This window comes from Perognathus longimembris, chromosome 3 (assembly GCF_023159225.1).
Source record: "Perognathus longimembris pacificus isolate PPM17 chromosome 3, ASM2315922v1, whole genome shotgun sequence".
Classification (NCBI taxonomy): domain Eukaryota; kingdom Metazoa; phylum Chordata; class Mammalia; order Rodentia; family Heteromyidae; genus Perognathus; species Perognathus longimembris.
The window spans coordinates 66,952,023-66,966,836 of record NC_063163.1 but is presented as its reverse complement, the minus strand read 5'-3'; the positions used below and the strand labels follow the sequence as shown (position 1 = coordinate 66,966,836).

The 14,814-nt window shown below is 61.2% G+C and overlaps 1 protein-coding gene across 7 annotated transcripts in view; it reads right to left on the bottom strand.

The window, feature by feature from the left end:
• The window catches only part of Ptprs (protein tyrosine phosphatase receptor type S), a 65,531-nt gene that overhangs the window by 24,930 nt on the left and 25,787 nt on the right, over nucleotides 1-14,814 (bottom strand). For all 7 annotated transcript variants that reach the window (XM_048341915.1, XM_048341918.1, XM_048341919.1 and 4 more), the window contains exons 3-6: nucleotides 14,430-14,575; nucleotides 14,184-14,325; nucleotides 10,343-10,531; nucleotides 5,314-5,424 (exon numbers count right to left, since the gene is read on the bottom strand). In XM_048341915.1, coding sequence (XP_048197872.1) covers nucleotides 5,314-5,424; nucleotides 10,343-10,531; nucleotides 14,184-14,325; nucleotides 14,430-14,575 — 588 coding nt within the window. The remainder of the gene's footprint in view (nucleotides 1-5,313; nucleotides 5,425-10,342; nucleotides 10,532-14,183; nucleotides 14,326-14,429; nucleotides 14,576-14,814) is intronic.

Sequence of the window (14,814 nt, the reverse complement as noted above, 5' to 3'; positions counted from 1 at the left end):
CTCACACCTGATCTGACCTTAAATACCAAGGGCATCAGAATTGCGAAAATTGCCCAAACCCTTAGGCATGGAGCAACAGCAAAGGCTGGCCAGGAAGGCTGGTCCCCGCAGGCCAGGGGGGTGGGGGGTAACAACAGGAGCTGTCACCCAGGGCCCGCATGGCCTCCCGCATGGCCCCGCGGGAAGGGGCTGGTTTGCCGCGAGGCCTGCCCGGCTGCTGTGGACAGTCGACGCTGTGTTCTGCCCGACATGGTGCGGACACCCACCCACGTCCTCTCCACCCCTTGCTGCAAGCTTGAGGTGCGGGTGAGAAAATAAGGTGAGCGCAGGACCCCCGGGACGGAGCGGCCCCGAGGGACCCTGGCCCCCGATTACCGACCTGAGTGGAGGGTCCAGGCGGGTTATAGGGGACCACACCAGCCTTGATCCTCAGCACGCTCCAGCTGGCTCTGGTCCCCAGCTCTTCTCGTCACCGAGCGGCCGGGGCTCCCAGTGGAGGGACCCGCGTGGCGAGGGCCGGGATGGGGGCGGCGGGGTGGGGTGGGGTGGGGGGTTGGGAAGGGGATGGTCGCTTCAAACCCCGATTCACATGGAAAAACAACTCAAAGCAACCGGGGAAACAACCCCTCCCCCAGGCAGGAATAGGCAAAAACTCAAAGAACAAAAGTGGGGTCCAGGGGAGAGGGTGGGGAGAAGAGGGTAAGTGGGAAGGGAACTCAAAAGTGAGGTGCTCTGGGTGGACGCCAGGTGGGGCTCAGTGGTGATACACACATCCCAATGAGTTAGCAAGCAGGGCTCTGCAGGCATTCTGAGGTGAGAGGAAGAAGGCAAGCTTCTCTGCGCCCCAGAATGAGGGTGTGGATGGGGGGCAGGGGGAGCTGTGCAGCCCAGGGCGGATGTAAACTTAGATTACACCTGTCCAGGGAGGGGCCGGAGACCCCACCTCACGCCTGCCCACACCCTCCTCGTGCGCCAGCCCGTGCCTGCGGGGGTGGGTAGCACCCAGTCCTCCGCCCTGAGCACAGCGCCCAGAGACGGGCGGCCCAGGCCGTGCGGCCAGCTGCCGGCTTCGGAACCGGACATTTTGCTGTGCTGTGGACTTGTGTTGATCATTGGGTCAGGGGTGGGGAGCTACCCCATTTCCTGTTTCTTGTCCCCCTCCCTGGCTCTCGCCAGGCCTTCCCGCCCCACCCCTCCCCTGAGCCCAAGGACAGGTGTAAGCTAGCGGCCCTCGGCCCACCCACACAGGAAGCTCAGTGCACAGGCAGCAGGCAGGGTCAGCTCAGTGTTCCTGTGGGAGCCCCACAGCCCTGTACCCGTGTCCCCACACCCCAGCCCTGAGTCCCCCTCCCTGGGACGGAGCAGAATGACAGGGGCTGGGGTCCTGATATGTCACTGGTCCCAGATCCAGTCAGGGGCCTGATGTGCATGTGTGCATGTGTGTGTGCAAGGCCAGCATGGCTGGTAGAAGTGAGAGTGCTGGGCCTGGCCCTGTGTCCGCTCCCACCGGGGGCCACCTAGAGAGCACCCCACGGATTCCTGGGCTCTTGAGCCCAGCGTTGAGTTTAAGGCCTCCTCCGTGCAAGTGGCATGGTGAGGGCCGCGGCAAGGATCGTGTGGCCACGCCCGTCGGTAAAGACGGGGGCCCTGGCCATGAAGCCACACCCCGAGGGCTCAGCAGCTTCAAAGACACAAGAAAACAAACAGGGAGAGTGGTCCCCCTGGCCTCCCGAGGGGCTCCCAGGCCGGGGACCTGCAGGTAACCCGCCACAAGGCAGATGCCTGCAGCTTCTGGGTACAACAGCGGGATGGGCCAGTCTCCTGGTGGGCTGGTATTTGCTGCGAAGGCCGCTCAGCCCTTACCCTCCTTCTGGCCCCAGGGCTTCTTGAGATGGGGGTGCTGTTGGGTTTGGAGGAGCCCCTACCTGGGCTGGAGCTCAAGGGGGCTCAGAAAAGCTAAGTAAGAACCCAAGTCTTAAGGGATGGATGGGCTTCTGCCGCCATGGGAGGGGCCTGGCTCTGACTTCCTCTGGCCAGGGGCACCGGGGTAAACAAGGACTTGCGCTACCCTGCAGGCTGGGCTCCACCTGGCTTGTTCTTAGGATGTGGGCAGACCGCAAGAGGCAGAGGATGGGCCCAGAGTGATTGGCTAGGTAGAGGAGGCGGGGGCCCAGGGCCGCCCCTTTCGACCCTGGACTCTGGAGCACCTGGAGCTGGATTTGGTGGGGAGCTGGCAGCCCCTTTTCCCACGTGCGCTGTCCTGGGGCAGGGAAGGTGGCGGGGAACCGCTGTAGGAAGGGTGGAGGCAGGCCTACTCTGAGGGGCGAGGCACGGGGTGTCGGGCCTCCACTGCCATGCAGGTGCTGCAGGCCTGGGTGAGGCAAGCTCCCCAAGTGCAACCCGTCTGGGCTGCTAGTGATCTGGAGCTGGGGGGCTCTAAGGCCTTTCTTGGGGAGAGCACTATAGAGGTTTACAGAGATGAGGAAGGTGGCGGGGGAAGAGGAGAGGGTGGGAGGGGAGGAGGCAGAGGGGAGGGAAGACAAGAGTAGGGGAGAGGCTGTGTCCAGAAGTCCCCCGGTGTTCTGTGGAATTCCACAGCGTGGATGCTCAAGTGACTCAGAAAGTGACCACTCCCCATGGGCCTGGTGCAGAGCCTGGGGGAGGGGGGGTCCATGCTCGGGCCAGCACTCCCTGCAAAGTGTGCCGGGCCTCGCTGTTTGGAGATGGGCAGTTCCGGATTTGTGCCTGGCCAGGATTGACCAGGCCGGGACACTGACTGTCCCTGCGCGGAGAGCACCACGCCCGCCCGGCCTGCAGGGGCTCCATCGCTGCTGCCTGCTCCGTGTAAGGATGGAGAACGGATTGAGAACGGGGACTCCCAGAGCCCTCCAGCCACACCTCAGTCCACAAGGGGGAGGGTACCTCGAATGGAGGTGGAAGGAAAGGACCCCAGGGCTGCCCAGAGGGACGCCCGGGCACTAGCCAGCTTTGGGGAGGGGCTGCCCCCCAGGCTGCAGCCCCCCTCCCTGCCCGCGGTCACTTTCTGCACCAGCATCGTGCTGCGGAGCCCTGGCCCTCCGCGGAGACTGGGACAGGAACACTGGCTCTGGAGTCACAATGCATTTGGAGCAGCCACAGACCAGAACAGCTCAGCCAGGGAACCAAAACCAAACAGCACAGAAACAAGACAGAACCAAAGACCAATCGCTTTGGAGAAGTGGACCACTGTGGGGGGGGGGTACAGACAAACCAATCAAGTTCCCCCCCCCCAAACAAAATGAAACAAAATAATTTTAAAGGAAAATAAAAAGAAAAAAATCCAAGAAAACCAAAAGAAACACGGAACGGAAGACAAGAAACACTCCAACAGAAGGCATTGGAGGGGGTCACCAAACCAACAAGAATGGCATGCAGAAAAATTTCACATTCTCCCAGCATGCATCAGGCCCAGTTACCATGACGACGAGTGCAGAAACTTAGCAACAACATTACCAACGGATGCAGAGGGACCACAATGCAAGCATCGCATGTGTGCGGCCGGCCCTGGGCCGGGCTGGGCGCGGCTGAGATTTTTGTGTCTTTCTGGGTTTTGCTCTCACTTGGTGGTTTTTTTTTTTATCATTCATATTCCATGTTTCAGATTTTTTTCCGTGTGCATGTCTGTGTGTGTCTGCATGGTGTCTGTGTTTACTTAGTGTGTGTATGTGTGTCATTTTTTTCAGAATGTAAAAATGTGGGTAAAGAAAGTAAAAAGGAAAAAAACACACCAACCTTCTCGAAGCTCTGAGGGATGTTAAGGGGGTTTGATGCAGAACAATGACATGGGGAAGAGAGAAAAAATAGGGGAGATACAGAGAGTAAAAAGAGGACTTCCCAAGGCTAAAGCTGCAATCGTTTGCTTTTTTTTCTTTAAACCAAAAGAATAAAAAAAATTAAAATTAAAAAAGAAAAGGAACAGCAACGACCTTCTTTTCTGTCTTCCACCCTGCTCTGGCCATACAAAGTCTACATTTGCTCTTCTGATTCTCTCTAAATTCAACTTGGGAGCGGCTGAGACCCAGGCAAAGAACAGAGACGGAGCTGGGTCCTTGCCTGGCCCTGAAGGAAGGGGGCTCAGGCTGGGGACCCCACCTCCAGGGGCCAAGGACACAGAGGGCCCCCCTCAAGCCTTCACCCAAGGCCCTGCCCGCCCCACCCACACCTGCCATCCACTCTCTTCTGAGCCCGACCAAACACACCCCATCCCCAGTGTGGGCAGGAAAACACACAGGCTAGCTTCGCAACCGCGATCAGAGCCGCGAATGCGGCAGAACTCACCGAAACGCCCTGGCAGCAGATCCACGAGCCCGCCCCACGCCCACCCCCCACGGCCTCCTCCTCAGAGGCCAGGTGCACACCCACCATCCCGGAGCCACTCTGGGGTGTGGGGAGGGCAGAGGGGCCATGGGCAGACCCACTGCACTCCCAGGGGGAGGCCACATGGGAAACTGAGGCTGGGAAAAGGATGCAACCCAGTGCAACCCAGTCAGTTCCTACTGAGCCTACTGCCAGGAGCGACAGAAATGGCCATTAGAGGGTGCGAAGACAGGAAGAGGAGGAGAAGGGGAGATGAAGACTTCAACGGACCCAATGAGGGGCTGGTAGACGTGGGGGTGGAGCCCCCTGCACATCTGGGAGAACAGGGACCGGGCTGGAGACTTCCTGGGGTGGGGTGGGGACGTGGCGGTCAGGAGCCCTGGGCTTCTGGCCACTGCGGGGAGGGAGCCCCTGGCGGGGGTGAGCAGCACGGAGCAAAGGCGACCATGCCAGCCAGACCGGTCCTTTGTGAGGGTCACTAGCCGTCGATGCCCCCCAGGCTCTGGGACCACCAGGGGGCTTAGGGGCACTAGGGAAGGGGCGCAGCCTCTAAGACCCCTCCCCAAATCCTAGGTCCAGGGCACTGGGTGGGGCAGGGAAGGGGAGCTACGAGGCCACAGTTCAGAGAAGCAAAGCCAGCACACAACACAGGAAGGCCACAACACACCACGAAAGCCAACTGGGGAGGGGAGGGGCAGGGCAGAGGCCTCCAGGCTCCCCCGGCCCTGTAGGCCCGGTGACCCCGCCCCGCCCTCCCTCCTCCCCACGGGGGCCGGGGTGTAGCAGCAGCCACCCATCTTGCAGGGGAGGACCATCGAGCCTCATCCAGTAGGGCCGGGCCCTCGTCTCATGGCACCCCAGGGCGGGGCCCGCTGCCGGGGCTGGGGGTTAGGGGAGCCCGTGGCTGTGAGCCCAGGGGTCAGGGGTCCCTGCCTCTGACGTGGCGGCGTTCCCTACCTCGCACGTAGAGGTTGGCGGGGGAGGAGTAGCGCACGCCGGCGTTGTTGGTGGCCACGCACTCGTATTTGCCCTGATCCGTCTCCTCACTGCTCTCGATCTGCAGGGCCCCTGTGGGGAGAATGGGGGGACTTGGCCACGGAGCCGGGCGCCATGGGGGTGCTGGGAAGGGTGTCCCGCAGGCCTGTCTGGCCCAGCTCCTGTTCTGGCCAGGTGGGCACAGTGTGGCCAGGGCCCGATGTCAGTGGGTGCTGGCCTAGCACCCTGACTGTCCTCGCAGCCCAGAGCCCTGCTTGCTCTATGTCAGCAGTGTTGGCCGCCGACACCATGGCTCACACTGTCCCCGCTCAGGGAGGCTGAGATCGACAGCCCAACATGGAGAAGGTCTGAGCGACTTCTAACATGGAGGAGAGCTGGATGGTGATGGCTCATGCCTGTCACCCCAGCAAATGTGGAAATCCACCACAGCCACACTGAAGATGAACACAAAGCAGGACCCTACCGAAAATTAACCAGCGCGGCCAGGGGCTGGTGCTCACGCCTGTCATCCTAGCTGACCAAGGAGGCTGAGATCTGAGGATCCGGGTTCAAAGCCAGCCCGAGCAGGAAAGTCCATGAGACTCTTATCTCCAATTAACTAGCAAAAGCCTGAAGTAGAACTATGGCTCAAGTGGTAGAGTGCCAACCAACTCTGAGCAAAAATTTTGCTCAGGGGCTGGGAATATGGCCTAATGGTAAGAGCGCCTACCTCCTACACATGAAGCTTTTGGTTCGATTCCCCAGCACCACATATATGGAAAACGGCCAGAAGTGGCTCTGTGGCTCAGGTGGCAGAGTGCTAGCCTTGAGCGGGAAGAAGCCAGGGACAGTGCTCAGGCCCTGAGTCCAAGGCCCACTACTGGCCAAAAAAAAAAAAAAAATTTTGCTCAGGGGGCTGGGGATATATATGGCCTAGTGGCAAGAGTGCCTGCCTCATATACATGAGGCCCTGGGTTCGATTCCCCAGCACCACATATACAGAAAATGGCCAGAAGTGGTGCTGTGGCTCAAGTGGCAGAGTGCTAGCTTTGAGCAAAAAGAAGCCAGGGACAGGGCTCAGGCCCTGAGTCCAAGCCCCAGGACTGGCCAAAAAAAAACCATTTTTTTTTTTTTTTTTTTGCTCAGGGACAGCATCAAGGCCCTGAGTTTAAATCCCAATACTGGAACAAAGAAAAGTGAAAATCAGGACTGGAGGGGTGGCTCAGTGTCAGAGAACACCACCTAGCAAATATAAGTTCCCTAATTCAAACCAAAATACTGCAGGAAAAAAAAAACGGTTTGTGATTTGGGGACATGTCCTTCCTGAGTATCCCTGGTGGGAAATGGTGCTCCCATGCTGCCCGCCGCCAGGGAAGGAGCTGGGGACAGGCTGCTGGGTGTGCCCGCCTGGACAGGGCAGGGCTTCCCCACAGGCCCCGCCCAAGGCTCCAGGGCCCTGCCTGAGCAGGTCTCAAGTGGGGCCTACCCTGTGCACCATGTCTGAGTTACAAGTCTTGAAATAACTCAGGGCCTTGCACTTGGCAGGCAGGCACCGTGCCGCTTGAGTCATGTCCCCAAGCCCTGTTTGCTTGCACTATTCTTCAGGTAGGGTATCTCACTTGTGCCTGGGGCTGCACCACAATCCTCCTCTGCCTGCGGTGCAGCTGGGCTGGCAGCTAGACACTACCAGATCCAGTCTGTTTGTTAAGATGGAGTCTCACTAACAGTCTGCCCTCGCTGGCCTTAAACCTCAGCCCTCCCAATTCAGGCCTCCCAAGTAGCTGGGGTCACAGTTGTGCGCCACAGTGCCCACTCCTTTAAAGCTTCTTGCAACCCACAAACAGAGCTAAGGTTGGAGCTCCCACGTGTGTTTGGATTCGATATACAGATGAGGCCAACGGTTCTAAGTGTATTTCAACTCCCAAGCCTCAGCCATGACTTCCGTGAGCATGAATGTGGGAATCCACGCTGGCTTCTCCTAGCATGACAGAACTCTCAGGCCCACGGAGGCCTGCGACGCCCGAGAACAGGGAGGAAAGCATGAGCTCTCTGAAGGGCCCAAAGGCCCACAGGGCACTGGCCAGTGGAGCTTCCCAGGCCGCGTGCAGCCAGACAGAAACTCACAGCCCACCTTCCCGGGAGAAAGCACTCGGCATGAAGACAGCGTGGGTTCAAAGCCCAGCCCACAGCACAGCCCTGGCACCAGCACCTGCAGGCCGAGCGAGGGCCCGGCACTCCTGCCGCTGCTGTGAACACAGGCAGCAGACACTAGACCTGGCCCTCGAGGGCCTGTCTCTGGCCCCCAGGACAGGGCGCCCCCAGATGACCAGCACCCGAAGGAAGTTCCCTTCTGGAGTCCTTCCTACAGGTGGCAAAACGTCACGTGCCCAGGGGCAGGGCGGGGCAGCGATCTGTGGCCACAGGTCTGGCTCCCAGCACTCCCTCCCAGCCACTGTCACCCTCTACCCCAGACAGAGACAGAGACACAGACACCAATAAACGCTGGGTGGCATAAGAAGACTGGGTTCTGGGGGTCATGGAAGGGGGCCGGGGGCAGTGAGTGGCAGGTGGGTAGGAGGGAACCTCTTACCTCGGATCGGAGTGCTTTCTGTGAAGGGAAGCAGAGAGAGTCAGGTGAGTGACAGGGCGGCCAGAGGATGGGGCCAGGGAGGCGGGACCTCAGGCAGGCCTGTCCACTCACGTGAACGAGGGTGGGGCCAGGGAGGCAGGACCTCAGGCAGGCCTGTCCACTCACATGAATGAGGGTGGTCAGGGCCAGGGAGGCAGGACCTCGAGCAGGCCTGTCCACTCACGTGAATGAGGGTGGGGCCAGGGAGGCGGGACCCCAGGCAGGCCTGTCCACTCACGTGAATGAGGGTGGGGCCAGGGAGGCGGGACCTCAGGCAGGCCTGTCCACTCACGTGAATGAGGGTGGTCAGGCCAGGGAGGCGGGACCTCGAGCAGGCCTGTCCACTCATGTGAATGAGGATGGGGCCAGGAGGCGGGACCTTGAGCAGGCCTGTCCACTCAGGTGAGGGCAGCTGTAGGGGTATGGCCAGAGGCGGGACTGCAGACTATCCACTCTGCCTAGTAGGACCACAGCTGGCAAGGGGCCAACAGACTTGTGGGCTAGGCTGCCCTGGCTTTCTGGAGGAGGTGGCCATTGGGGATTCCAGGGAGGCTGAGCCTAGAAGCTCAGGTTTGGCCTGGCCTGAGGGCTGCTTCCCTCCTCATGGCTCTGGGGGCCCAACAAGAGGCTGTTTTTATTGAAGTCCAGACGGGGTAGGAGCAGCAGGGTCTTGGGAGTCATGTTAGAGAAGGACAGGAAGGACAGTTAGTGCCCGGGGCAGACATGTAGCAAAGGTCAGGGGTCACCCACAGGGCATGGAGGAGGGCAGGGAAGGGCATTGAGGACAGCACGCCTGCCACCTGCAGCTCCCGAGGAGAAGAGGAAAGGCTGCTTGCCTGTCTGCCGCACCTGTGTAATGGAGCCAGGAGCTGGGCGAGCGACTGACCCTCCTGCTCCCTGTGCTGACGGCCAGTCACGGCCCTGGGGACAAGTTTCCCAATTGTGCTGATTATCAGCTGCATGGATAAGAAGGGCAGGTCCTTCCTTTCAGGGCCCAGGCTTGTTTTCCAGAAGGGCACACAGAAGGGACCAGCAGGGTAGTGGGTTCTGAGTTCAAATTCTAAGGGTGGGCAGGATAAGGCTTTGTACAGGGAACCCTCCAGCCTGAACTGTCTGTCTCTCAAATTCTCTCTAACACACCTCCAGTGTTCGGATGGCCACGCTGCCGGCACCACGGAGGCAAGGGGAATTTGTGAACGGCCGCATGGCAGAATTGGAAGCCTGGCTGACGGGACTAAAGGCCGATCTCTGACCTGCACAGGTTCCCTGCACCCAAGGGCCATGGTAGAAGTGGAGACGGCAGACCCAGGGGTTTTGGGCCGGCCAGATGGCATGCACGAAAGGATCTTGGTCTGAGCCTCTCTGCGGAGCTGGCGATGAGCCCATGCGCTAGTGTGCGGGTCACTTCTAAGCCCCCACCCAAGAAAGGCCAGAAGGGCTATGGTGGTCCTGTCTGCCACTCCCACCATATTAAGAATGAGCCCGTTTCAAGGGCTTCAGGCTGGACGCTGGGAAAAGGGAGAGAAGCTCCCAGAACCTGTGCTACTAGAAGTCTCCGCACGCATGCAGGCATAAGGCCCCCTCGGCGTCCGTGGGCCCTGCAGCCCGTGCCGCCCTGCAGCCTAGCTGGTCCCTTTCCTCTCTTCCTGCCGGGCAGCTTGGGAAGTTAGTCGCATGCCTCGTGGGGGGCAGTGGCCACTCGTGGCTGTTAGTGAGGTGGGGAGCGTTCGTTAGTGGTTGTCATGGAGATCAGACTTACCAAAGGTTTCTGAGCGTTTATGGGGGATAAGAAGAGAGAAGAGAGCGTTAATGTGGAGCTGCGGGGCCGCCCGCAAGGCGGGACGGAAGAAGGGCAGAGAGGAGCAGCGCCCATTCCACGTCCCGCCAAGAAGCTGCTGTTTTGTAGGGAAACTGAGGCCAGGCCCCAGCAGGAATTCCAGGCTAGATCCTGGAGAGTGGGGTGGGTGTCAGGAGGGACACACGGCAGGACCACCGTGTGGCCCAGGTGCCCTCCACGTGTCCTTACCCCACACAGGAAGTAGGTCAGGCCTCAGGAGAGCCACACACGCACACAGACAGGCCACAAGGACAGGACAGCGACACGAGGCACACGACGCCCCACACGAACCCTCACCAACGGACCAACGGGGCATCAGGGTGCCCCAAGACTGCAGCGCCACCCCAGCCTGGCCTGCTCCGCTCTGCATGGGACCTCTCCCCACCCGCGCCTCCCCCCTACCTCTCTGCTATGGCTTCCACTGCCTCCCCCTCACCCCGCCCCGCACCTCTGCATCTCCGACCCTCTGCAGGTCTGCCCCTCCCACTGCTCCCTGTCTCCCCATGGGGCCCGCGCCCCCAGGCCTGGCCACCCTGCCCGCTCACCTGAGCGCAGCTGCTTGATGCGCCCGCCACTGGCGCTGGGGTCCACTGGCAAGAAGTCCTTAAACCAGGTGATCTCGGGGTCGGGGTTCCCGCTGGCGGCGCACAGCATGGTGGCCGTCCGCGTCCGCTCTACCACCTTCAGCTGGGGGCCCATGTCGATGTTGGGGAAGCCGGGGGGCAGCTGGTCCTCTGAGGGTGTGGGGGAGACGGAGGCCGAGGTCAGTGGTGGCAGGGTGTGTTCAGGCCTGCTTCCCCCTCGCCTGTGCCTGTGATGACCCCACGTGGCCCAGCCCCCCTCAGGGCCACAGGCTGAGGGCGTCCCAGCTCCCAGATGCCCAGGCAACGGGTGGGTGCAGTCCAGGGAGCCCACTTTCTGCATGGGCACCAAGTCCGCAGAGCCCAGCCCACTGATGGCAGCGCAGAGAGCACCACGGCTCTCCATAGTCCCCACCGCCTTCCCTCACAGAACCTGAACCCCAGCTTGGCATGCAGATGGCAGCCCCAGGGTGGAGCACGGCATAGGCCCAGGACAGGCTGCGAGGGACAGGGCTGGGTCAGGCCTTGGGCAGGCGGCCAGCTGGAGCCAGTGCAGAGGACCAGAATAATGGCTGTGGGCGTCTCCCAGCTGTGGCCCCGCCCACTTCCTCCACTGCCCCGCCCACTCCCCCGTCCAGGCCTGGGGTGGGCATGGGCGTGGCAGCACACATCTGCCAGTCCTCGGGAGGCTAATGCAGGAGGACCATGTGACCCAGGAAGGCTGGGCTACGTGGTGAGACCCTGTCTCAAAGAAACCACCACCAGGGCTGGGCTGTAGCTCAGTGGCAGAGCGCCTGCCTAGCAACTGCAACGTCCTGGGTTCACTTCCCAGTACCAAGCAAAAGAAGAAAAAAACCACCACCATAACCAACCCATGCCCGCTGGTGCTGTCATGATTGAGCGTGACCCCTGAAACACAAGGCTCGTGTTGAAACATGGCACCTATGACTTCCAAACCCTGTGTTGGGAAGCACTAAGGTCAAGGAGGGCAGCATCCTCACAGGAGGCCCCGCTCCCTCCTGACTCCAGGCTTCCAGCCCTGCAGGAACAAGGCCGGGTCTGCTGCCCCACGTGGGCCCCGCCTGGCCAGGGTGGCCAGGACTGAGGGGCGAGAGACAACGGGAGGGGAGGCCTGCCGCTCGGCGGCAGCTCAGCCCAGCAGAGACCAGAGGGACGAGTGGGCTCCCAGTCCGGTGGACTAGGGAGAGCTGGCTGGTCCAAGCATTAGCCACAGCCGGGGGTGCAGGTGACCTCCCCAGGGACTCGTCATCTGTGGATAGGACCTTGGAAAATGGGGGGGGGGGGGTCACAGCCTCAGGTTGAGAGGAAGTTGTCATGTGCTCCAAGGTCAGCATGGACCAAGGTCGCATCCAGGCCTCCCACTTGCTGTTTGTTAATAAAGTTTTATTGGCACACGGCCACCGCCATTCGCTTCCTCATCCCTGGAGGCAAGTTGAACTCTGGTGACAGACCACAGGCAAGTCAGGTGTGTGCGTGCATGTGTGTGTGCTGACAAAGATGAGGGGGACGGGCCACAGGTCACAGGGCAGGGACAGCCAGCCAGAAGCCACCGTCTGAGGAGGGGATGGAGCCCGAGCCAAAGGGCAGGCTGGGACTGCGGGCCATGGTCTCGCTGGGGTGGAGAGAGCCCCAAGTCCCGCTATACACTGAACTGCATGCCACAGGTCATATAGGATGGGGCACAGCGTCCTAGGGGGAAACTGAGGCTCACCACACACACCTGCCCCAGGTTATGTCCAGCACAGGGCAGGACATCTGGGTTCAGGCCTGTCCATCCTGGGCCAGGCATGGGGGGTGGGTCCCCAATACCATCCCAAATGGCAGGCCTGGTGCCCTTGGGGACCATGGGCATAGGGGTGCAGACACACAGCAGAATGTGATGGCCTATCACCCCGAATGCCCGTGGTGCAGCCAGCCAGTGCAGGGGGCCGTGGCCACCCCACAGTACCAACAGCGTCTCAATAAACAAACGTTCACCGCGCACCACAATGTGCCAGAGTCCTTGGAGCCTAATTAAAACAACAGTGCAGAGGCGTGCGCGGGCCCACCGTCAGATGGCGATGGAGGGGGAGGCAGTGCCGCGAGAGGGCGGGAGAGGGCTGGCCTGGGCCGCCAGGGGCCACATTCAGAGGCCTGGAGGGGAACGGTTTGGGCATCCTGGCTCTGGGAGCCCAGACAGCGGGGACGGGCATGGACAAGGGCGAGGCCCTGGGGGGTCTGCCCCAGGAAAAGGTCAGGCAAAAATAGCCCGGAAGTGGTGGGGCTGCGCATAGACTGCGCCCCCTCCCCCCAGCCACCCCTCCCCAAAACAGACAGACTGTAGGTCCTTGTCAGAAAGGGGACAGATTTCCAGGGGAGGGATTTAGAGCTCAAGGGCCTTTGGGAGGGAAGGGGGAAGGGAAAGAGGGAAGACAGGGGAGTGGGGGGAAGGGAATAGGGAGGAGGGGGGAAGGAGGGAGGGGAGGAGGGGAGGAAGGAGGGGAGGAGGGGAGAAAGGGAATAAGAGAGGAGGGGGAGGGAGGGGAGAAAGGGAATAGGAAGGAGGAAGGGAACAGGGAGGAGGAGAAAGTAAGGGAATAGGGAGGAGGGAGGAAGAGGAGGGAGGGAACAGGGAGGAGGGGAGGAAGGGAACAGGGAGGAGGAGGGAGGGGAGGAGGAGGGAACAGGGAGGAGGAAGGAAAGGAAGGGAACAGGGAGGAGGGAGGAGGAGGAGGGAGGGAACAGGGAAGAGGGAGGAAGGGAACAGGGAGGAGGGAGGAGCAGGAGGGAGGGAACAGGGAGGAGGAGGGAACAGGGAGGAGGAAGGAAAGGAAGGGAACAGGGAGGAGGGAGGAGGAGGAGGGAGGGAACAGGGAAGAGGGAGGAAGGGAACAGGGAGGAGGGAGGAGCAGGAGGGAGGGAACAGGGAGGAGGAGGGAAGAGGAGAAGGGAGGGAAGAGAAGGGGAGGAGGGGGAGGAAGAGGACAGGGAGGAGAAGGAGGAGGAAGAAGGGGACAGGGAGGAGGAAGGAGGGGCAGGAGGGAACAGGGAGGAGGAGGAGGAGGGGGAGGAAGGGAACAGGGAAGAGGAGTTGGCAGGAGAGAAGGGGTGGCCGCAGGTATGCAGGCCGTCCGTCTGTCCTGGCAGTGCGGCCCTGTCCCCCAGGGCACAGAGCCAGTGTAGTGACAGGTTGGGACACCTGGCCAGAATCACAATCACAGAGAAAAATCAATCAGTTCAGTGTGGCCAGAGTGGCCCCCACGTCCATGCCCGTGGCCAGTTGCCATCCACCAGTGTCTGTGTGAGGGTCTGGAGGAGCTGCCTCTCGCTGAGCCCCTCCTTGCAGGTGGCCTGACCTGCCTGTGCTCCCAGAGCCCCTGGGCAGCTCCGAGGCCCATGGGGGCATGTGGCTCACCAGGGATCAGAATAACATGGAAGAAAACAAAGCCAGGAGGCAGAGGGGAAAATCTGAGAACACCAATTGATCCCCTAGATCAAGCCGAGCCTGAAGCCAGCCTCCTCCACAGACACTAATTAATTCCACAGCAGATGTGCTCTATCTTGCCCGCAGCCCACTTGGCAGTGGAAAAGTATGAGTAAGGTGCTGTGCAAAGTAGCTGTGGGACCACGAGGCTCCCAGTCTTGCAAGGGCATGGATGCCCACTGCGGCCCACCAGTGTGGGCTCTGGGCCCCGTGGACTTACAGGCTGGGTAAGGAAAACCAGGTCATCTGCAAAACCCAAAGCAGAGTTCCAGGCCACCTGGCACATCTGGCGGGGGGGACCGCCCCCCAGGAGCCTCGTACCTCGCAGGACCGTGAGCTTGGCGTGGACAGTGATCTCCCCGACCGAGTTCTGGGCCACACACTCGTACACGTTCTCATCCCGGGGTGTCCGGAGCGGCTGGATCCTGAGCACAGCTCCAGAGCTCTCGTCAAACTCGATGGTCTGCAGGGCAGGGGCGGCGGGTGAGGCCGGCGCGGGCATGGAGGAGGCCGGCTGCAGCAGGCCTGGCGGGGCGCCCTGGGACGCAGCCTCCCCACACCACTCACCTCGAAACGCTGCGAGTTCACCTTCTTGCCCTTCTTGTTCCACGTCACCCGGGGCTTGGGGTCGCCCGCGGCCTGGCATACGAACGAGGCCACGCCCCCCGACACGCCAATTTGGTCCTTGGGTTCTTTGATAAATCTGGGCGGCTCTGGGGGTTCAGCAAAAAGAGGGGAGCTCTCAGGGCACCGGCGGTGTGGCTCAGACCCCATGGGGTTCACGCACTAGCCCTGTTTCGTACCCAGCCATGGAGGAGCCACATGGGCCACGGGAGGAAGGGGAAGGGGAGGAAGGCACGGCCAGCCAGCGCTTATATCACGCGCCCCTGAACACCGCTGGGACCCACTCCAGTGGTGACCTGCAGAACCCTCAGACTAGGAGGAGATTACA